The sequence below is a fragment of the Falco naumanni genome, chromosome Z (genome assembly GCF_017639655.2).
Source record: "Falco naumanni isolate bFalNau1 chromosome Z, bFalNau1.pat, whole genome shotgun sequence".
NCBI classification, from domain to species: Eukaryota; Metazoa; Chordata; class Aves; order Falconiformes; family Falconidae; genus Falco; species Falco naumanni.
Window position 1 is genome coordinate 76,465,538 of NC_054080.1, and position 22,543 is coordinate 76,488,080.

Consider the following 22,543-nt stretch of genomic DNA (forward strand, 5'->3'; position numbering starts at 1 on the left):
CAGCTGACTCTGCCTTGGGGCTGGAGCTGGTGACAGTGGGAGACACCTTCCATCCTCTGCTTCTAAAATAGGTGAGAAACAGAGCAATCGCACAGCCTATGTGCCGTTCACTCTGCCATCACCTGAATGCAATGCTTTTGAACAATGCTCATAATCAAAATAAAACTTGACTGTAAAGTGAAGGAGCACTGAAATTGTTTGTGTGTATATATATAGAAAGCCCCCTTGTAGTCCATCCTTCTTTTGTGTGTGTATATATGTGCATATATATATATACAGACAAAAAAGGATGCACTCTAAGGAGGCTTTTATAAATCACTCTACAGGAAGGTAACAGTGATGAACAACACACCACTGTCACAGCGTTACTAACATTATTAATGTGCTGCACCAAAGGATGAATGCTAACTGGAGAGTTAACATGATACTGAACTGCCGCCTGTATTTCTCAGCCTGGTTATGCTGCATCTTGCATATCGCAGGTCTTCTTCAGGGCTGACGTGATGCTGATGACCCTCGTTCCACTCCTGCAGCTAGGAGGAAGACAAAGTGGAAGCAGAACCCACTTTCTCATACGCTTACTTGCTTTGCAAAGTTCAAGTGCCTAAGCAGCAAAGGCTAGAGGAGACGCAGGGAAAAAAGGATACTTGTTCTCCCACAAAGTTCCCCGGGATTCAGAAAACTTCATTCCTCCCCTAAAAATTTTAATAATGCCATCACTATTTTTTTTTTGTTTTATGTACCAAAACATCTGAAAGGTTATGAACCATTATTATGAAAACATGCCTAATCGTACCTCAGCTCCCACTAAGTGCCATCGACTAATGTCCATCACAAGAGGTCTCCACAAGAAAGCTGATGCAGGTGGAGCTCACTGGTACCACTGCAGGCTTCTGCAATCATACAGCGTATCTACAGCACAGCACTGGCAGTACACATGGCCCTGCTGCCTGCACATGGGTGTGGGCTGAAGCCGCAGAAACACAGATGTTATCCAATAGATGCAAGATTGCACATCAGCTTAAGATATTCTGTGCAGAAAATGCTGTATTAGTCAGATAGATTTCCCTTTCCCACCCCCCTGAACAAATGTATAGCTAAGGTGTCTGTTAAAGAGCTAAAAAGAAAATAAACAAGCAAAAAAAGAGCTTCAAGTTTACCATTTAAATACTATATGGCAACTGTTTACTAAGACTCATTGGATGGAAAATGTTTTCATAACAGTATATTAGTGATGTACATAAATCCATGATACAAACAAACAAGACCTGAAATGATCTAACAAGTAATCACAGTGTATCAGTGGAAGAGCTGGGAACAGAACTACAGCTTCCCCATTTGAAATGCAAGGTGCAACTTCTGCAAAAAATACTTTGTTATTTAAAATCCCCATATGCTCATTTTCTCAATTCTGTAGCTCTACATCAGCAAATCCAGAAATGTCAAGTGTTTGATTTTTCAAAAAGGTGTGTAGTTGTTCAGCACTTCAAGGAAAAAAAAGAAAAAGGAAAAAGAAAAGGAGACAGGGACAAAGGAAGTCTTCGTTAGCTATGAGTTTCAATTCAGACATCTCTGGCTCACAGTTCAATCAAACCATGTTTTTTTGCATTAGCTAGGGGAGAAAAAAGCACAAGCATCTTCACTGATTTTGTATGGATTTAAAAAAGAAAAGCGTATTTTGGCAGGCATGTAGTTCGTCCCTTGGTTAAAAAAAATAATAATAAAAGCAGGCCATGTTCTTCAGAAGTTCCCCTTTTCCTTCACAATAGCATTTACTCTTTGGAACAGAGAAACTGATGCACTTCTTTCAGCATTGCTTGCATGTCCTCATATTCTGCAAATCTGCAGGCATCCTCTAGTCTCAGCCACTGGAAAGCCTGGTGCTCCTCTGAGAGCTTGATTTCTGTGTTACAGTCCTTCATTTCCGCCAGCCAGTAAGTGACAGTCTTCGGTTTGCCACGGACAGGATAGTGCAGTTCTTTCTTGTACCCTTCTATGAGGGTGAGCTGACTGGCCTGAAGACCAGCCTCTTCCTGCGTCTCCCGGAAGGCTGTCTGCAGGTCATCCTCTCCTGGGTCCACATGGCCTGTCAAGAAGGTGAAAAAGTAAGTCTCTAGGAAGGAGACTCAAATTTTGTTTATTCAGTTGAGAACTGGGAAACGTTGGGAGACAGAGATGAGAGTACACTGTAGCTCATACAGAAGCAAACTGAAATTGGAGACCAGAGATTGCTTTTCCAACTTTCAAGTCTTATTTTATCTTTCTCTTGTGGCTTTTAGGATCGCTGTTTACCCCACATCTTCTGAAACTCCCAGTGGCCTGTCAGCACCAGGCATCTTTTCTTCCTCCTCTCCTCTTCTGGAACACTCTGCACCCATAATCACAGAATGGCTTGCGTTGCAAGGGACCTTAAGGACCATCTAGTTCCTCTAGATGTAATGTTACAACTTAGATCATACTGAGGACTGAGTGACTCATCAATGTTTTTCCTTTATCTAGTTAGGGAGGACACTACTCATCTGCAAGAGTGTTAGTTCTACCTCAGCCCTTTCCCCCAACAGAAGCTTAAGGCTCAACTCCACAAAACAGCTCAGAAGCAATGGGACCAGGCACCAATAAATGCTATTTAAAAGGTGGGTTTTCAGTCAGGCAGTTAGGGGTATTTTTATTTCTCTCCTATATTCCCCTCTGAAATGCAGCAAGCCTAAAAGCCACTCCTTTCACCAGATGCGTAGTTCTTCTAGGACACATTATTTATTTTACATTGCCATTACAAACAACAGATAAATATAACACATCCACAGCTGTTTGTACTTTTGTTGAGAAATGTCAGATTTGGTTTTCTCATGAAAGCTGCAGACAAGAATATAAATAGAACAAGCCAAGCAAGATCTCAAAAAAGCAACATAGCAGGAGTTGGGAGTCTTCAAGAGGAAAAAAAAAGTTAGCTTTATTTTGCCCCTGATGTCACTTTATTTTCTATGTAGCTGGTTGCAAATAGCCGTAATTTCATCAGAGATCAATCTTTCCTCAGGGCTTGGTACACAAAGCCACCCTTTAGTACTAGAACTGAGGTATATGGGAAGCTCATTTTGCTTTCCCAACAGGCTTCACTCACTTCTTTGCATATCAGAAGCTTAAACACCTCTTACAATGTGACATCATCTCAAATGTAATATACAGTTCCATTTCAAGCGGCAACTGCACAGAAAACAGCATTTGATGTTGCACTTGACACCTTGGATATTTGAGATCAAACAGACTGAGGCTTTAAGTAAAAATACTTTCTCCCTGAATCTCAGCAGTGCAAGTCAAGCTGTCTCCTTTTTGACAAAGTATGTATTTCCATAGCTGGGACTAACAGTTGGAAAACTTAATCCCCTTGGCCTTGCACAGCTGGCTTACTTTTACGGTACCCACAGCAAATGCCCACAGAACATCCATGAACAGTAAGTAACCACTATTTTTTTATGACAGTCATGATCCATTGTCACCAAATGTGCAATGAGTTGAAGCAGCAATAAAGCTGGAGGGCTGAGGTTCAATTTCAGCTCAAAGGACACCAGTGCATCCTCCTGCTCTCCAGCAAAGTGAAAGGCAATCACCTCACCTTGCTGTTGATAAGTGCAAGTATAAGCTCAGTAAGTTTCCAGCTTTGTGCAGTATAGTGTACCTACTTGGTAGAAAAAGGACTGCCACAGCTTCCAGACCCTACCAGCTGTTTGCACTAATGCAGTTCCAATACGAGGAAGAAAACGAAACCTGCATGCCCTCCCCAACAGCCCCAGCTAGTGCAAAGTCACAGTTCTAGGAGCAGAAGTGAGCCTGATGAAGCTCACGTAGGGGGATACAAACAAATCCAGTTTAATCCCCTAAGGGTTGTAGCTGCTTGGGCAAATTCTAAAATACCAATGTACAGCTATAGTAGTAAATTGTCTTTTGTGTGGTCTTGGAGAGAAATTACAACTTCTCATTTTGGCTTCTTGCCACATTAAATCTATGTGTGCATCATATACAAGTTATGTTATTGCACGACACAACCTGAGACTTCCTTTGAAGATGACTCATATTGCAGAGAATATATAACGTTATAGCTCTCCTTCATTCATTGCCCCCAAATCTGTACTGAGCTATAAAAAGCTGCCATCAGATTATGGCTTTGATATGTAGCTTTTGATCTATTAAACCTTAAAAAAATATGTTGAGGGAGGTGATTCTGCCCCTCTATTCTGCTCCAGCGAGACCCCACCTGGAGGACTGCATCCAGCTCTGGAGTCCTTAGCACAGAAAAGACACAACTGTTGGGAGTCCGGAGGAGGGTCACAAACATGATGATAAGGATTAACACACCTCCTACAAGGAGGAGCTTAGTCTGCTGGGAGACACCTGGAGAAGGCTCCACAGAGACCTTGCTGTGGGTTTTCAGCACTTCCAGAGGGCTCACCAGAACAATGGCCACCGACTTGGTCAAAGGGCCTGCAGCCACACCACAGCGGGGACCGGCTTCAAACCAAACGAGGGGTGGCTCACGCTCCGTACAAGGAAGGCAGCGCGCTGCAAACAAGAAGGGAGGCAAAACGCTGCAACACGTTGCCCACAGAGGTGGGACGTGCCCCGTCCCTGGAAACCTCCCAGGTCAGCCTGGACGGGGCTCTCAGAACCTCCTCTACTTGAGACGGCCCTGCCCCTTGCTGGCAGGTTGGGCCTGGCGACCTCTGAGGGTCCCTCCCAGCCCAACCCGACCCATTTGATAATTCTATGATTCTGAGTGCATAAATGTATGCCTACAAGTTATTTCACTCCCTACTGCAATGCTTACAAGTCATTTCAATCACTTGTCCAGAACTACTGTATTCCAGTGAATCTTTTCATATGGGTCTCTCCTCTTACAACAACCAATCATGTCCCAGCATGTGTTTTTTAGATTTGCAGTAGGCTGCAAACTCTACTCCCTTAGGCTTTTGGTCAAGTGGACAAAGGGGGATGTTTGGAAAGTTTTGTTCTTTCCCTTAACAGGGGACCATAGTCGATACCGTTACAAGTTGGTTTTTTTCCCAATCTGCAAATTCCTGTTTACAAACCGCTCCTGCACTATGCTTTAAGAGCACTGCATTTTGTGAAACAAGAAGTAAAAACTAGCAGGAAGAAATCTCAGCAGGTAAAAAGAGGGTGTAAGAAGACCCACAAGGAACCTGAAGTATTTCTGTGCTGCACTTTTCCTGTTACCAGGACTGCAACTGCGTACTACCAAACACTGGCTCTGCCATGTGTCCTTACAGATAAGGTGTTGCTATATGTCTGGGGGCACTGGGCTTATTGTCTTTGGAGCCTCATTGATGAGCAAGGATGGCTTAGGTGAACATAGCTGATGAGGTTACTTCTCCTAGCTGTCCTTCTCACCTCTGCTGCATTAGGTACACACTCTTCATCAATGGACTCCTGAACTTAAAGAAACTCCTGCATCTTCTAAGAAAAGTGTTTTGAAGCAAATCAGCACAGATTTCAGTTTGCTTTGTAATGTTGCACTGCAAACTGATTCCTCTCTGATTACATGAAGGTCAAACAACCATGCATTGGCAACAGCAGTATCTGGTGGAGGGTCAGGCCTGAGTGAGAAGGTAAAAATTTCTCTAGCTACCTAATTTCAGTTGTCTTCTCAGTGCCTGCCAGAAACATCAGATACCTGTGGAGCACAATTTGGTGACCACCTCCCAACCCCAATCAGTTATGTCCAATAGTTTATACAATCACAACTTGCAAATAATTTTGGCCACAAAACAACCCACTCAGCTGCACAAACAGCATAATCAGTGGCCACTGTCAACTGATTAACTGCCCCTCTAAGCTGACCTTAGCAGCATTCAGCCAAAGTTCAGTCTGTAATCTCACCCACTCCCAACACAAACAACCCTAAAGTGTGTTATTAGAACAAATATCACCTTTGGGTGGGGTCCAGTGGTGGGTCCCATAGGATGTCTGAAGGAGGAGGTATTCAATACCATCAGTGACCTTAGAAGATGGTCCTGACTGCAGCCTCCTGTAGATGATCAAGCCACAAGCTCTCACTGCCATGCCCCTCTTAACTGCACAAAGAGCTGTGGAAAAGCACAAAAGATCAAGCAGGAACAACATACAACATGGAGCTGAAACAGACTAGTTGTATTTAGCCAGCAAATGTATCTCAGCACATACTAAGAGCTGTCCATCCCTTTGCAGCTAATACATAATTAAATTGCATCTTATTAACAATCTTTTAATTGCAAAAAATGGAGTCCTTTCCTTTTAAAACAAGGAAATCACAACCTATATCAAAACTTTAAAAAAAACTTATCAAGAAGCATGAAATGTAACCTGCCCGACATTGCTCTGTTCCTGATATACTACAAACCACACCATAGGGAGGAAAAAGTTAAATAAAATTAAAGGAAACCCACCAACTAGCACTCTGGAGCTTTACACTTCAAATATTGAAAGGCCCTGCACAAAGATACTATCCCAGCATTACTGGAAGCAGCATACAGAAATAATTGCCCAAGACAGATCCCCTGCAGCACAGAACTCCTCAAGATGCCAGCCGCCGAGCTGAGAAAATGAGTGACAAAGGACAGGCTCTCAGCTGTCTGGACCAGGAATGAGCAGAACTAAAAAACATGGCAGAACTAAAAGCTTCTTGGCACACGTGTTCAGTGTTTAAATTTCACTAGAAAGGCACACACCTCTTAAGTGATAAATATTGTAATCAATAAGCTACACAGCCAGGACAATGGGTCCTACACGGGAAAAGAGAGAAAGCGATGAAGATGAGAAATACATGTTAAAGAATGCAGCAATTCCCGGTTCCAGGCAACGCCTGGCAGTTTGACAGAGCCATGCATCTCAGTAATAAATTTACACAACACCGTTTTTCCCTGGGATGTCCAGTGAGGTACTGGGACATCTCCAGCTGCCAGCCTGGGAAATGACAGCACAGGGTGCTTCACCACCAACCGAGCGCCAGCCCGGCGTTCAGCTCTCACGGTTCACCGCTCTTTAACCGCCACCAACTGCTAAGAAAGATAACCCCACCGCCCGCCACCCCCCGCCCCGAGAAGAGCCGAGCCCGCCCGAGGCGGGAGACCAGCACCACCTCCCGGGAGCCCCGGGGAGCGCCGCGCTCGGCGCCCAGCGCCGGGAAGGATAAACCCCTCCGGGGTTGGCCCCCGCCGCCGCCAGGCACGCCGCGGCCCCGCTCCCCTCCCTCCCGCCCGCCCGCAGAGCGCGGCCCACCGTGTCCCCGGGGGCTGCCAGGCCGCTCGGAGCGGGCAGGGCCCCGCCGGGGCGGGCACCGGGGCGCCAGGCCCGGGGTGGGGGCAGAGCCCCTCCGGCCGTTGCCATAGCAGCGGGACAGCCGCGGCGCGCACCGGGACACGGCAGGAGCCGGGCGCGGAGCCGGGCCCGGGTCACCCTCACCCTCACCTTCGCTTCCGGTCCGAGGAGTAGGCGGAGCGCCGCCCGACCGCAGGCAGCCTCAACCAATCGCAGAGGCGCAGGCGCGGGCCGTAGCTCCCCCCCTCTCGCTCCCTACTCCCTCCCCCTCCCACCTTTCTCTAGGCTCCGCCTCCTCCGGCTGCGAAGATCTCGGATTGGTTTCTCCCGTCGGGACACGCCCCATCCGCGGCTCTCCGTCTTCCTATTCGCTGGCTGAGGGTGTGAGACTGCGCGCGAGCGTTTGAAGCGGGAAAAGCGTTGTTGCTATGGAGACGCGGCCTAGTCGCTGCTGCCGAGCGGCGCCGCGGTCGGTGAGTGGTTGTGGCGGCTGCGGGGGTGCCAGCCGGGAGGCGGAGGGGTCGGCCGCGCCGGGGTGGTGGTGGTGGGCGAGGGGGGGTTGTCCCGGGGCCATCACCTGCCCCGAGTGGTGGAGCAGCGCCGCGGCATCCCTCAGCCCTGTCCCCCGTAGATTCCGAGCTGGCTGCGGTGAGGTATGCTGGGCTGCCCCCCTCCTTCGGGCCCCGCCCGGCTCTGGTGTGTGCGGGGAAGGGAGAGGAAAAAGCTGCTAGTGGAATAGCGCAGGGAAAGATGAGAGGAGAACTGGCACACCGCGGGTGGCAGGGGAGAGGCAGCGGCTGCTGCAGGAGCGGCCTGGCAGCTGGCAGGGTGTGAGGCCCCTGCCTCAGCACTACACCCCTTCTTCCAGGGGGTGAAGCTAAAAAGTTCCTCGGTCTGGGACTAAATTCAGTGAGGGAAGCTCTAAATCCCTGCGGGGCTAAATTCAGTAACTATGCCCCCCTCCTCAGTCATACAGTGTAATTCCAGATGCGTGGTGGTTTGTTTTGACACAATTATAAAATACATTTTGAAAGCTATTTGGTAAATTTTACAGGCAGGAGAAGCTCGGGCACAATTTTCAAATAATCAGCATCCCAATATAACTCAGATTATTTTTTTAGCGTGTGGTTGAATATTAGACACTTCCCATTTCCATGCAGCTGTTGTTTTAAGCAGTTGTCTGGGATCAGCTGTAGGATGGAGTCTTTTCTGCTGAGGTCACCAGACTATACTTAGTATGAAGGAATGATTGTAAAAAATAGCACTCTCTTGCCAATTGAAAAATACTGTTGGAAAACAAAAAGAACCCCAACATTTTGTTGTTGGTTTTAAGTCTGTTTCAAAGAGGAATGAAATTAATTGTAGTTTTAGTAACCAACTGTGTTAGTAGCAAAGGAAGTAAGGGTGTTGCTACAGGGAGAAGCCCTGCATCGTAGTCCAACTGTAAAATAGTTGTCATTTAACATTAAAAGTATTCCCTCCTCTCCAATTACATTTACCACACTGAAACTTTAAGTGGTTATCTATTGCTAGTATTCAGCTTTGTTCCTTCAAAACAGGCTGCTACAACACTTAGTCCAATGAGCAGCAGAATGTTTAATACCATGTTGTGTACGTGCACAGGGAGTTGCGGAGTGTAATCCTATGATCTTACAAAGGGATCTGCTGCAACATCAAACGCCGTTTCATAGATGCGTGCCTACTGCATTAAACTAAAATTATGAATTCATGTTACAGTACAAATGATCTCTTATTACAGATCTTGTGTTTATAAAAATGCAGCCACACCCTGACCCCGTTCTTCATAGGCATACCCTAGTTTCTGAAGAACGGGTTCAGAAGGATGAAAGGTAATCCATTTTGTGTGGTGCTGTGGAAAAGCAAATTAGCCATTCACTTCTGGAGGGCTATGTCAGATTTGGCTTTGTATCACAGTTAAAAAGGAGCTTGATGTTCAGATGAATAAGAAATAAAGGTGGATGACTGGTGGTGTGAGTTAATAAATCACCCTTTTCTCTGTTGTATGATGGCCAGATTGGCTTCATTCTGGTCTTCTGCTTTTTGCACTTCAAAAACCAGCAAACACTTTGGCACAGACAGAGCCTGTCTGTTTGGGGTATATGTGGTCACAAGTAATGAGTACAATACACCGCTACAGTTGTGGTCAGGAGAGGAAACATACCTACCTGCTATGTGCATTTACAAATTTTGTAATTTCTTAACTTTTGTTTTTATAAGGTATTTATATTGCATAACACAAAATGTTAGGCGGGCAAACAAGGTGCTCTGTAGGTTTTGTACACTGATTAACAAGTACTATGTTGAACAGATGCCCTTGAAAATTGTGCCTAATACAATTATTTAATGATCAGACTAGAGTTTGTGATTCAGAATTATCTTGGATTATTTGCATGATTAAGTGTATAGTTGCATTAGTTTGTATTTTTAGGTGTGCCACATAAGATTTCTTCACTTTGTGATGACTTAATTTCCCCAGTTTAAAGTATGGATATAGTGATACTTGTGTCATGTCTGGGTGGTGACACTCGGGAGTATTAGCAGTCAGCTAAAATTATCAGGTAAATATGAGTGAGCTACAGTGGAATAACAGGGTATGTGAATTTTATTAAAATGAACAGTGCAGTGAGATCTTTAATATATCAGAGATTAATAAGGATCAAGATATAGTGGCCTACCACTGGTTTATTCTCAAAATAGTCTATGTAGGGATTTTATGTGATTTATTTCATGCACAGTAACTGAGACTCACTAAGTTAGAATCTCTGAAGGTCAGGCTTTTCCCCACTTTGAAAAGTGCATTGAGAATGAAATGGTCTGTGTAAAAGCTAATTAATAATTAAAAGTGTTTTAAAATGGAGGATCAGCTCCTAGAGCATAATTTTGTGTTAATTTTTTTCAGAATACATGTAATGTAACACTCATTTCTACTACTTATGCCTGATTTTTTTCCCCAGCTCTATGACCTTGAAAAAACCCCTCTATTACTGAAAAGGAGGAGCTTTCTGATGATAGGCTGTGATCTTACTCTGTGCTTTGAGTTGGTCCCTTTATATAAAATTCTAATGCTTTTTTACAAGTATTTATTCACTACTGATATCTGGCAGCTTTTTAAGACCTTTGTAAGGCTTTTTTGCATAAGAAGTAAGCTGTAGAGAACTCTGGTTTGCCACATAAAGATGATGGGCTGATAGGCCCCTTCAAACATCTCATGTGTTCCAGTAGTAATGTATATCACCATTAACTGTTTCTCTCTTGATGCTAGCTTCTTGTGTATTAGTAGGTAAAGATGCACTGTCATGGACTTCACTGTTTCACTGACCAGCTTCAGCATCTTTTTGTCAATGCCAAAGTGGTCCCTTATGTGAGAAGAAGGTGAAAATTTCAAAGTGAAGCTGTCTTTCTGCCAGCTAAATGAGAAGGGCAAACACTGAATAGCTAAGAATTACAAGCGATGTTGTAATACAGATTGAGTGAGAAGTTTTTCTTAGGCCTGAGACTACCTGAGCTTATAACTGGGTGCTCATGGAGAATTATACCTCCTTTCTGATTCGCTTTTTTCTCAAAATGTGTTACATCCAACTATTTAAGAAGTCTTAGGCTTTTGTCTCAATCCTGTTTTCAGTGAAGCCACCATACTTCTGCAGGGAACGAGACCTGGACTTTGATATGACACTACCGCACTGAAGAATGTTACATTTTTCTGCCCCAGAACACAATGTTCTCAGATGAAGAAACAAAATTAGATCCTGACAGTAACTGAGGGAATACTGGCTGTTATTTATTATAAGAAAAAAAAGAAAGTTGTCTTTTTTCTTTTGCCAGAAGGTGGCATTATCATTAAAAATTTAGGATTCTTGAAAACCTACTGATACTCCTTTTACTTCTCTACAAACCCAGTTTATTTTGAAGAATTATGTGCCTGTTTTAGAAAGAGTGTCTTCAAACACAACAAACTTTACAGTCTTGGACAAATTAAGATATTATTTTAATAAGGAGAAAGGCATTCCTTTTAGAGCATTACCAATTGAAATGCCAAAAGGGTTTCACTGACAACTGCTATTTCCCCTGAATTCTGTCATGTATGAACCTGACCAAATCTTTTAGAAAATTATCTGCTCTTGAGTTTTAAAGTAATTAGAAATGCTGGAACCTATCACCATGATGATTTCTTGATTTTTTTTCCCCATGGTTAATTAATTTGTTACTCCTTCATTAGTCAGTGTTTGGTTTTCATAGGTTGTGAGGTTGCAGTTCCGTGGATGGAGAGACACTGGAGTTATCTCCTGAAAGCACTTTCATCCAGAAAGATTTATCATATCTGGGGAAGCAAAAGCAGTGAGCAATGGATACTTGAAGTGCTATCATTTTTCCATTTTATGGAGCAAGTAAAAATATCTGCACATATTAATCCATCTGGATGCAGACAGCTGCACAGTGCATTGCTAGGGAGACTTGAGTGAAGGAGTTGAGGGTTTTTTTGGCACACCTTACAGTGATGCATGCTGCTTTTTTTGGGTTTCCCAAGAATGCAAGTATGGCGTTCCAGTAGCATATATAGATTTAGAGAAATTCTGTGTTTCAGATTTCACATAATGTTTTGGTTATTCTGTCAAGTACACTTAGAAATTGTCACAAGATTCATGACGTACAAGAGAAAGTTACACAACAGAACTACAACTTTGCTGTAGTTCATCTGTAAGGTGAATGTTCTTAATTGCTCAGCTTGAGGTGAGGACAAATGCAGTTTCTTCTCCTTTGGTTAGTTAACCAGGGATAGCTGAACCACATTAGACCACATGCCCTGATATTAAATTGAGTGTCTAAAATTAGGCATTTTACATTCTGTAGCTTGAGGACAGGGTTTCAGTAGCCGTGGCATTCATCAAATAGACATCAGGCGTGTGGGAACTCTGCAACAGTAAGTAACACTGCACTGTGCATTTCTTGCACATCATTGTGTATTGTCTGTAACTCTGAAATATAGTTTCATGTTTAGTTTACTGTTGTTATTGCTGTGTTCTGTAGTGTTTGGCTGTCTAGTGTATTGTAAACTTGGAATTAAGCTTCTAGCCTAACTGCAGGTAATGGCATCAGGAAATGTGTGGTTTTTTCATTAGTAACTTTGTTACATGTGATGTTTCATATGATTCCAATATTTTTTTTTTCATTTCTTGTAGACTTCAGCTTGAAGATGGCATCATGCCTTTATGAATGCCTTTGTGAGGCAGAACTTGAAAAATACTATCCCCATTTTGCTGCCTTTGGTCTTAAGAAGATTGATGAGCTTGCCAAAGTTTCAATGAATGATTATACCAAACTGGGGGTCCATGACATGAATGACCGCAAACGACTCTTTCAGCTCATAAGAATAATCAAAATTACGCAAGAGGAAGACATTGCAAATTTAAGCAAGCAAGATTTTCGACCAAGCAGCCTCTTCATTCAGCCTCAGGTGACTAGATCAGGTCCCCGTAGACAGTTGCGTTTTGAGTCCTTCTTTGAAGAAAATGATGGAACAGTTAAAGACTCTGAATCTGAATCATATGGTTCATCTGACTTCAGCGCCAATGAAGAGAAGAACAGTGTAGGGGAAATGTTGGGACACATTCAATCACATGATCCAGAGCTGATCACATTAACTAGAAGAGACGTAAATACTCCTGGAATATGCACAAAAAAGGACCTGAGCTGTCCAACCGTTTCTGATGATATTGCTCCTCTCCTGGGGGATTCTGAAGCTCCTATCATACAAAGAATAACTCACATTTCAGGATATAATTATGGACTACCTCATTCCTGTATCAGGTAATAATCAGTCACCTTTATTTCGTTATATTTCAAATCAGTCATAATTAATTCTTTCTTCAATGTGGAGAAGAATCTGTCTTTATCACCTCCAAATAAGCAACCCTACCACTACAGAGTAATGCAAAGTCTTATACAGAAGAGAGGTATTAATAAGCACTTGCAACTTGCCAAGCCTGGTAGAAGGAATCAGCTGAATTTCACCAGCTGCTAGTCACCAAGGTTGTCTAAGAATAGTCTTTATTGCGTTTCAGGGTAGAAGTCTTTGTTTCTTAGTGTCTTGGCCAATCTTTCTTTCTCTCATTCTTTCCATGAGACGATCTTGCAAAATGTTATTTTTCCAAAATATGGCATTGTCTGTTGGTGAGTTTGACAAGTTGTAATGGCTATATTTTTTTATAAAGACATTTCTGAACTGGAGCTTTAAAAATAAGCAGAATGAATACAGCTGGGGTGGAATATAGATGTGGTGATGAGAAGGAAGCCTTGCAGCTGCTCCCCAAGCACATTGTCTAACTTTCATAATTTTCCCTCTGGTAAGAAGGGGCTATGGTTATCTTGAACCACTGGTAAATCCACCGGCAACATTGTTAAAGCACAGAATACTTTTTTCCTGATTCAGCAGTAGAGCACATACAGCTCTGCACACATACTACCAGCATCTAGCTTGTTGCAATGCTATCATGACAGTTTTGTTTTAAAATGTGGTGAGGAGATGTAGCTGCATGAGGCTGGGGCTTGGTCTGGGAAGGCTGTGGTGTATGGGAGGATCCATGGAGTCAGTGTCAGTTACAACTCCCATTAAGCATGCATGTAGCCTGGAGGGATAGATGCTGTTGCAACAATGGGAAGGTACTCCGGTGACATATTAGTTAGAGCACTTAAACTGTGACATGGAAGACAGAGGTTTATAACTCCCCCTTACTGGGAAAAAATTCATCCCCACCTTCCAGAGAAGTTCACTAACCTCCTACATATAATGGCATCTTAGTACATTCTCTGTCTTCTCTAGAAGTTGGGCCAGGGTGCAACTAAAAGGGCAGGGCATTCACAGTGCTGGCAAGTAAAAAATGATAAAATATAACCTCATGGCTCAGCTAGAGGAGTTAAAGAATTTTAATCCTGTCATAGAGCCATGTTCTTCATTGTTATCACTTTCTTCCTTTGTTCTCTTTTTTCCTAAGCACATTCTTCTGTGCTTAGCATTATGGTTCATCTTGTGGGCTTTCAGCATCCTCTTCCTGACATGCCTGAGTTTTCTCTTTCTCCTGTTTTGGCCACAGAGTACATGTTGTGCATTACAGGCTTGGGCCAGTCTGCTGACGCTTGGGTTTGTGATTCCTGTTTAGCAAGCTAACTCCTTCACTGAATCCATCATTCCCAGTCACCTTGTGATCTGACCACTGCAAAGGCTAATTTAGTCTCATCTGTGAGAAACACTGGAAAACACTGGCATGATTTCAGATGGTAGAATGATAGAGAGCTCTTTTAAATGTATTTCACACTTGCCCACAGCAAATGGCTTGATTTTGACAGTAGCAGACAGTAACAGGCATAGTCATTTTCTAACCTATTGCCTAATAAGGTTTCTAATTATCTGTGTCAAGATTTTTTGTTTTGCTGGTAATAAAATTTTCATATAAAACACAGTTTCTACTTAAGAAAGGTTAATAGAAAATCTAAACTTCAGGTTCAGCATATAGAATTAAAATTCATTCTGTTCCCATACAAAATATATTCATCTAAATGCGTTTCTATACTAGAAAGAATTTATGCCTTTTCTCTCGTAAACAGAGCCTACAAGGCTTCAGTTTTTCTGTTCTCCAAATCTTAAAATCAGTCGTTCCTCCTTCAGGCTCTTAGAGCACAATGGGCTTGTTCTGAAGGTCACCAAATCCAGCCTCTGACATGAGAATTAAACTTTGCAGCCTCTGATCATTTGTTGGACAACATTTGTGCCTAGTGATATCCATAAGCTCACACTAGCTTATGAAGCATCTTATTTCAAGTATCATTGCCTTTCTTTTCAGGGGAAAGAATTTTCCATCTAAACACAGGGCCTGATCCTGGTCTGCATGGAAAGATGTACTAAAATTAAAGGGACTCCAATTACAAGTAAAGATTACTTGTGTGTAGTCTTCACAGACTGCATCTTGAGATCTATGATCTGCATGTTGTATGCTTCTGGGGAATCATTCAGCACCACAGTAGTGATACAACATCATAGTTGTACTGAGATATGGAGTAGCTCGTGGGTTTGGTTTTAGTTCACTAGACAACTGTGTTAGTTTTCGGTTGCCACATCAAGAGATTTTGGAAGGGCGTTTGGACAGCATGGCAGAAACATTACTTTTGGGCAAGTTGGGGCTTGATCAAAATTATTTTTTTCTCATAAATTGACATTCAAATCCAAGCTGAAAATCATTACTCATTTGGCTGAAAACAGCTTGAAAAAGGGGAAGCCAAACTGAGTGCATTTTGGTTGAAGTCAAGCATATTCTGGGTGCTGCATCACAAAATGCTTTACACAGCAGGTTAATCAATGAAACATGAAATGAACTCATGTTTCTGAGGTGTGTCGAAGGGAACTGAAGTAGACTTGCCAAAACACAAGAGCATAACTTTGCCTGTGGTCTGAAACCACATAATTTTTAATGAAAAAAGACGAAAGGGGAGACAATGATGAGATCAATATTTCAAGTTTTCTTTCAACTGCATAGGAATTGGTGAGACTCTCTTGTTTCCCAGATTGGGTCATTTACTTGTAGCCTGTTTGACAGCCTGTAATAGAAAGAATGAAAGTCAGTACAAGAGGAAAAACAACTAAATATTATACCCTTTCCTTTTCAAGATCTGCTCATACTTTTATCTGTACATTATTAAGTGACCAATCATGAGTCTGAATAATTTCAGTAAAATTAAATTTCATTAAGTTAGCTTGCATATTATGCCAGTTTGAATCATATGTTTGAGGACAACTGAAAATATGCCAGTCTAGCAACAAGTTCAGGAATGTAGCTGTATAAACACAACTACTCTTTTAACAAAAGTGCACAAAAGACATCAGTCTATTCGGGAAAAAACAGCAGAAACTTCACCATGTAACAATGAGGCATGTTTTGGGTTTTTTTGATACGCCGCTAAAGACGGAAATATTTATCTGATAAAGCTAACGAATTTATGCATATTTTAGATTCTGTACTAACCTGATTTTTAAAATGTAAACCTACACTATTGTTGCAGATCCAGTACTTCTGAGAAAGAGACTCCATGGACAGAGAGTGAAAAAATCAGAGTGTGTGTCCGAAAACGTCCTCTAGGCCTGAGAGAAGAGCGGCGTGGGGAGGTTAATATCATCACAGTGAAAGATAAAGAAACGCTACTTCTTCATGAGAAGAAGGAGGCGGTTGATCTCACCCAATATATATTACAGGTAACGTGCTCCACTTGAATGTTGTGTTTATGAGCCAGTCACTTGCACTTGCTAGTCGCTTGGGATAAAGCAAATTGTGCTTGGAGTTTCCATGAGGCAAAACAGGCTGTCTGCATTTCTTGCACTGCAGTAGATGGTGGGCTCTTCTGTGAGCTCAGCATAACTATATTTGTATTGCTTCTGACTTATGCCAGCCTGTGGCAGAAAACCTGAGCTCAGAATTTTAAGCCTCAAAAGTATGTCTCTTGCAGCTTTCTTTGCAAGTGCCAAAATAAAACCCTCTGCTACATGCTGTTGCTGCAGGAGAATTGCCTGCTGCAGTCTCCTGATAGCTGGCCAGGGTACTTCAGTAAGGAATTTCCTTTTCGCTATTTCAGCACTGTATGTCTGTTTCAATGAATCACATACACCCTCATTCCCTCCTTCTCTTTGTTCTCAAATGCTTTTGAAAATTAAGTTCCCTTTTGGTCTTTGTTTCTTAATCCCAAGCACCTTGTACTGTCATAGTTCAAATTCTCAATTTTGACTGACAGCACCAGGACCATAAGTGATTTCTAGAGAGCAGCAAGCCATTCTCACTCTACTGGGTGTTATTTTTACAGTCTGGGTCCTAGGAACAACTTGGAGTATCCAGTAAAAATTCAGTTCACAGCTCTCTTGGGCCCAGTTCATGTACCACCTTTTATGGTGTGACACATGCAGCAACTCCACCCTGTTCCTTCCATCTGACTACCTATATTTGGCATTTATACAATGCTTATCACCTTTGTATCTCAGTGCATAATAACTACTTTAATTTTTTTTAATTTAAAAATTTTAATATAAAAAAAATAATTAATTTTATGTCAGTACAAACAAAATCTTGCTGTCAATCAATGTAGTCCAAACAAAATTATGCCATGGCAACAGCTGTGTCTATTCTATAGGACCCAGGAAAACTTCTTTATTTCCAAGTCTGGCTACTCGCCCTGCCTCAATCTCTGGTTCCTATAGAAAGAACGGCAAGGGGTACAGAGCGAATGGGAGGTGATGGGGCATATTCCAGCTTGACGGTGGAGGGACCCAAACTGCAGGCCTGTCACAGATTACATCTGCTCTCTGAGCTGACTGTAGCAGCTGAGACTCCCTGATCTAATCTGCCTGCGCGTTAGTATGGTGTGTTTGTGATTGTTGAAATTATTCTCATTCTCAGAGATCTGCCATCTTAATTTACACTGCAGTGAATTTGAGAGTGAAATGTTGGACACCAGTCTGTGGAGGCTCTTTTGAAAATGTGATGTTTGTCTCTGTCCCTACAAACACTATTCTTAACCTAGAAGGAGCCTGTACTGAACTCTGTTGCAGTGTTTCCACAGCCCCTGCTGCTTTAGGTCAGATCTGGAGTGGGAAATTTTGGGGTTTCTTGCCTCCTTTCAAGACAATACAATCCAGCTTTTCTTAGAAATAGGTTCTGTCTTCTCTGGCACAAGTTTAAGTCTGCAGAACAGACATCTAATCACAACTGAGGACTAGGTTTAAGACAGTCAAGAGCGACTCTGAGTTCTTTTTACTGTTACAGTCTTACTGTACATCTGTAGGCTGATTCATTTAAAGAACAGGGGTTTTGTAATTAGCATTTTCTTGTCAGAAGGCTGTGGTAGGTTCTGCTTCAGAATGATGGGAAATTAAGGCATCTTGGCCTCCTTTATTATTTTTTTTCCATACCCTCAGTCTCTTGATTAGTCATAACAATGTGTTCCTGCATATGTCATGCCACATGGTAAATGTGCTAGATCACTCTGTACCTGATCCAAAGCCATATGAAGTCACTGGAAAGACTTCTGTTATTTAACTTTACCTTTGAATGGGGGTGAAGGGGAAGTGAAACGTATTCATTTTCATGTAAAGATCATATTTATTTTTCAGCATGTTTTTTATTTTGATGAAGTCTTTGGGGAGTCATGTACCAATCATGATGTGTATATGAAGACAGCTCATCCTCTCATTCAGCATATTTTTAACGGGTAGGGCATCAGTGCTTACATTTTGTTATTTTTTGCTGTGTTGTTTTCCAATTTCATATACTGCTTTAGTTTTCCTTTATGCTTTTCATCTTTTGAAAAATACATTCATTTCACCTTTGTCACATACTTTCCCCTTTTAGAATGTCATTGATTGCAATTTTTACAAAATAAATCCGGGAAAACCTTCTTCACATTTGGTGAGAAATCTTAATCACAAAGAAAGTTAAAATTGGACCTCAGGTGCAACAAAGAGACACTGTGGACAGTGCAGAATGAAAAAAAGTGTGTCAGGATTTCTGAATCTAATCTCCACTCTAACAAAGGTTCTGTGTGTTATAGCACACTCATCTGTAGAGCAATAATATTACCTCTCATGAAACTGTTGTGAGGTATTTTTGCATGTATGGTTCACAAGGCAATAGAAATTATTAATAAACCTTGTGATTTATTTTTATTTTATTGATTTATATTTGCTTAGAGGTTTTTAGTCATTATCACATACTTCTTGACTAATGGGAAGTTGATGGTAGCTTTACAGGAGTGATCTTACTTTCATGCAAAGTAACAAGCTGGAATGTAGTTACAATTTTGAGTCTTTGAAGGAAAGGATTATGCATCCATGCTAAAAATTAACAAAATGGAGCACTTTGTTGCTGCAAATCTCCAAGCATCATTAGCAGAGACAGAGGATATTGTGCTCTTGAGAAAAGGAAAGTGAAAAAGGAGAATAAGGCTTGTAGCTTCCTGTGTAATAATCACTAAAGGCACAATTCACATTACAGCTAATCCAGTAATGCCACCAGAAGAGATGCCACTGGTTTTTCTCAGCTTTCTGTAACTTTTTTGTCCCTCCTGCTGCATCCCGTTCACTGGCATTGGTCTAATCTGACACTATGGTGAGCTAATTCTGCAGTCTAAACTGCAAGACATTGTTCACTGTGCTTACTGCAGCCCTACATTATTACTCATATCTTTGCTAGGGTACTGAGCCAGCTAAAAAGTCTTTTTTTAAGGTAGTTTTGTTCCATATTCTGAGACCGTGGCATTTTATGTGCATTGTCATTATAATCTTAGCGTGATATGATGACAAAGATGGAGCAATCTGGAATAAGCCAAGACTCTGGTTTTACTAGCTGGAGTGAGTAAACCAAACTGCTCTCTGTCACTGAAAGGGGATGATCCTCTTTCTTACTGGTCACTAAACTCATTCCCATAGATTATATGGAGCCAGTGTGGGCATATTTTGTCATCCTCTCAGAGGTAATTTAATTCACTGAAACAGCAGAAAATTGGCTTGCGAAAGAGTGGAAAGCTTTCTGTTGTTTCAGTGCAGTAAAGTCAAATACCAGAGCCAGCACCAGCAGGGGTGGGTCAATGGGGTAGGTCACACAGCTGGAAGCAAGGGAAGGAAAGAGCAAGACCTTCCCTTAGGCAACAACAACTCTTTAGACTGACTTAGCTGCCTGCAGGACTGCAGCCTGAGACAAAGCAACCCTGCTCAGTAAATTACAGGGCTGGAATGTTAATTTTCATCAAGTACAACATGCATTAATACAGTGCCTGACTTCTGGCTGTTCTGCATCTCATGTCACAGCTATTTTTCTCTGTGATTCATCATTAGTAGGGTTCCCACTCATAATCCTATGGTGTTTCTGCAGCATCTAAACAGCTGGAAGAATACTAATAAAGCTTACTTTCCTTAGATACATTTTTGGCATCTGGAAGAATGGAAGAGAGCCAGCACTCTGCGACATGCCAGACCTCCATAGGACATGCTTGGGAATCACTGCTAAGTGTTTTGCAGTTTCCCAGATAGGATAGCAAACCAAACCTCATTGCTAAGAGGCCATTACAGATAGATACTGACACTGCAGAATCTTCTTTAATAGATAGGAATGTATCAGATGTGACACTAAAGATGTAAGTTATCTTTACAGAGGCAATGCAACGTGCTTTGCATATGGGCAGACTGGTGCTGGCAAGACTTACACTATGATAGGTACTCACCGGAACCCAGGACTCTATGCCTTGGCTGCCAAGGACATCTTTAGACACCTGGAGGCACCACAGTCAAGAAAAGATCTCCTTGTTTTGATCAGTTTTTATGAAATCTACTGCGGACAGCTTTATGACCTGCTCAATGGAAGGAAGAGGTATTTAAATAAAAATACATTTTTCAATAAACTTATGGTTATGAATCAGTTGGCTACTGTTTATAAATCAGTTACTGTTTCCTCAATTACACTTAATGTATTACTATTTTTAGCAAACGTTATGTATTTAATTAGGGTTGTTCCTAGGAGCTCCTTAGAGAGAAAAGCACAGAATCCAACACTAAACCCTACGGCATTGATAGGGCCTCCTGGTTTTTACTGTTGGGGGTAGGGATAAGTAAGAATAAGGACCTGTGGTTGAGATATGAGCTCATGCTGTTTTGCTTACACTATAATAATGTAATAGCTGAACATCCACAGGTAGAGAAGGAACCTTCCTGTGGCCAGAAGTTCTTATGCCAACTATTGTGGAGTCCCTCTCTTTCCCTGCTCAAGCATAACCTCTGGCTGTCCCACCTGTGCTGGTGGGGCTTCAGTTCTTGCCAGTCTAGTCTCTGAAGATCCCATTGATCTCCCCCTTGTTGTGCTTGACACTGCAGCCTGCTTACCTCCTCCCTGAACACCTTTGCCCAGCAGCCCAGTGACTCAACTGGAGCGAGCCTCTGCAGGTGATGCTGCCAGCACCCTTAGTAGTAGCACCTCAGTCCCATACTCCTACAGGAGCTCCATCTGGAATGGAAATTGGGACAGCTCAGTACTTACCTGATATAAAAAGACCACTGTGGTCTGAAATGTTTAAATAAAATAACAGTCAGTTAAGATCTCAGCAGTGAAATCTTTTCAATGGTCTTGAAGGAACGTTACCTTTCAGCTGGAGACATTTATCAGCTTTGAGAGCACTATCCTTAGAGCACACTGGAGGGCTCAAGGGGAGGCTTTTTGCCTGGGGAAGTGAGCATCTGTTCACAAAGGAAGCACCTATTTCTGTGCATGTGTGTTCCCTTTCTCCAAAACAGTCTTTAAGGAGCAGGCGGTGTAATCTGTCATGTAAGGAGTCAGTTTATTAAGGAAGAGTGCCCTTATATTCTCTGCATGTCTATTAGCTCTCTTATGTGTCATTGAAGGAGACGATTACACTTCCTCCTGTGTGCCTCATGTCTGTATTCTTGCTGTACGCTGTAATGCTTCTCTGTGATTCATAGAAGAGATGCTCTGAAGTCTGACTGTGGCTATTTGAGCTACTTAAAATCCTTTGCAAAAATCCTGCAAAACTGAACAGAGCATAACTTATAACCTGAACTTCCTAGAGAAGTCTGAGGTGCAGTTTGAAGAAGGACAGGAGCTCTAAAATAGACACATGAGGATTTATTTCCCTGCTCTGTTATATTCCTGAACTAGCAGAAAAGCATTGCTAATGTCTTTAACAGTGAAATGTCAGTGATATGCATTATAAATGAAATAGCACTTCAGTTCTGAAAATAAATTAATGACAGTTGTGCCTCAGTCAATCGTCTTGATTGCTTTTTCACAGTGTCATAGCACTGACATGTCTTTGTTGCTGCTGTTTGAGGTTTCTGAAATCTGTTATGCACTGCACTGTTTCTTTTTCAGACTTTTTGCAAGAGAAGACAGCAAGCATGTCGTTCAGATAGTTGGATTGCGGGAGGTACAGGTGGACTCCGTAGATCTACTGTTAGAGGTAACCTCTATGTTTGTGATTGTTTTTTGTCTTCTACAGCCTGGTTTGCTGATTTGTGATATAATCATTTACAGAGATTGGTTTTTATTGTGTAGTACAGCTGTATGTTCTTGTTTAAGGTTCTGAAATTGGTAACCCCAGCAGATCACTGAGGAGCACTACTGAAAGTGCCTTTATTCAGTAACATTCTTGGGTCACAGTGACTTGTGTTAGCAACATACAA

The 22,543-nt window shown here is 42.1% G+C and overlaps 2 protein-coding genes across 6 annotated transcripts in view; one reads left to right on the forward strand and one right to left on the reverse strand.

Moving 5' to 3' along the window:
- Positions 1–1,168: 1,168 nt before the first annotated feature.
- NUDT2 (nudix hydrolase 2) lies at positions 1,169–7,491 on the reverse strand. 4 transcript variants are annotated; one of them, XM_040580242.1, is made up of 3 exons: positions 7,456–7,491; positions 5,940–6,095; positions 1,169–2,086 (listed from the first exon to the last, which is right to left on the reverse strand). In XM_040580242.1, the coding sequence occupies exons 2-3, from the start codon at positions 6,070–6,072 to the stop codon at positions 1,773–1,775; spliced, it is 447 nt and encodes a 148-aa protein (XP_040436176.1). In that variant the 5' UTR covers positions 6,073–6,095; positions 7,456–7,491; the 3' UTR covers positions 1,169–1,772. The 4 variants fall into 4 exon arrangements, with proteins under 4 accessions (XP_040436176.1, XP_040436175.1, XP_040436174.1 ...); XM_040580241.1 differs by lacking the exon at positions 7,456–7,491 and adding an exon at positions 7,267–7,449; XM_040580240.1 differs by lacking the exon at positions 7,456–7,491 and adding an exon at positions 6,717–7,174.
- A 210-nt stretch (positions 7,492–7,701) lies between these two features.
- Positions 7,702–22,543, forward strand: part of KIF24 (kinesin family member 24) — a 31,198-nt gene continuing 16,356 nt past the window's right edge. The window contains exons 1-6 of one of the 2 annotated variants that reach the window (XM_040580830.1): positions 7,702–7,778; positions 12,504–13,131; positions 16,375–16,564; positions 18,470–18,567; positions 20,505–20,720; positions 22,233–22,320. In XM_040580830.1, the coding sequence (XP_040436764.1) occupies positions 12,518–13,131; positions 16,375–16,564; positions 18,470–18,567; positions 20,505–20,720; positions 22,233–22,320 (1,206 nt within the window). In that variant the 5' untranslated portion in view covers positions 7,702–7,778; positions 12,504–12,517. Of the gene's footprint in view, positions 7,779–9,825; positions 9,885–12,503; positions 13,132–16,374; positions 16,565–18,469; positions 18,568–20,504; positions 20,721–22,232; positions 22,321–22,543 lie in introns of those variants that run through there. The other variant, XM_040580832.1, reaches the window with a different exon arrangement.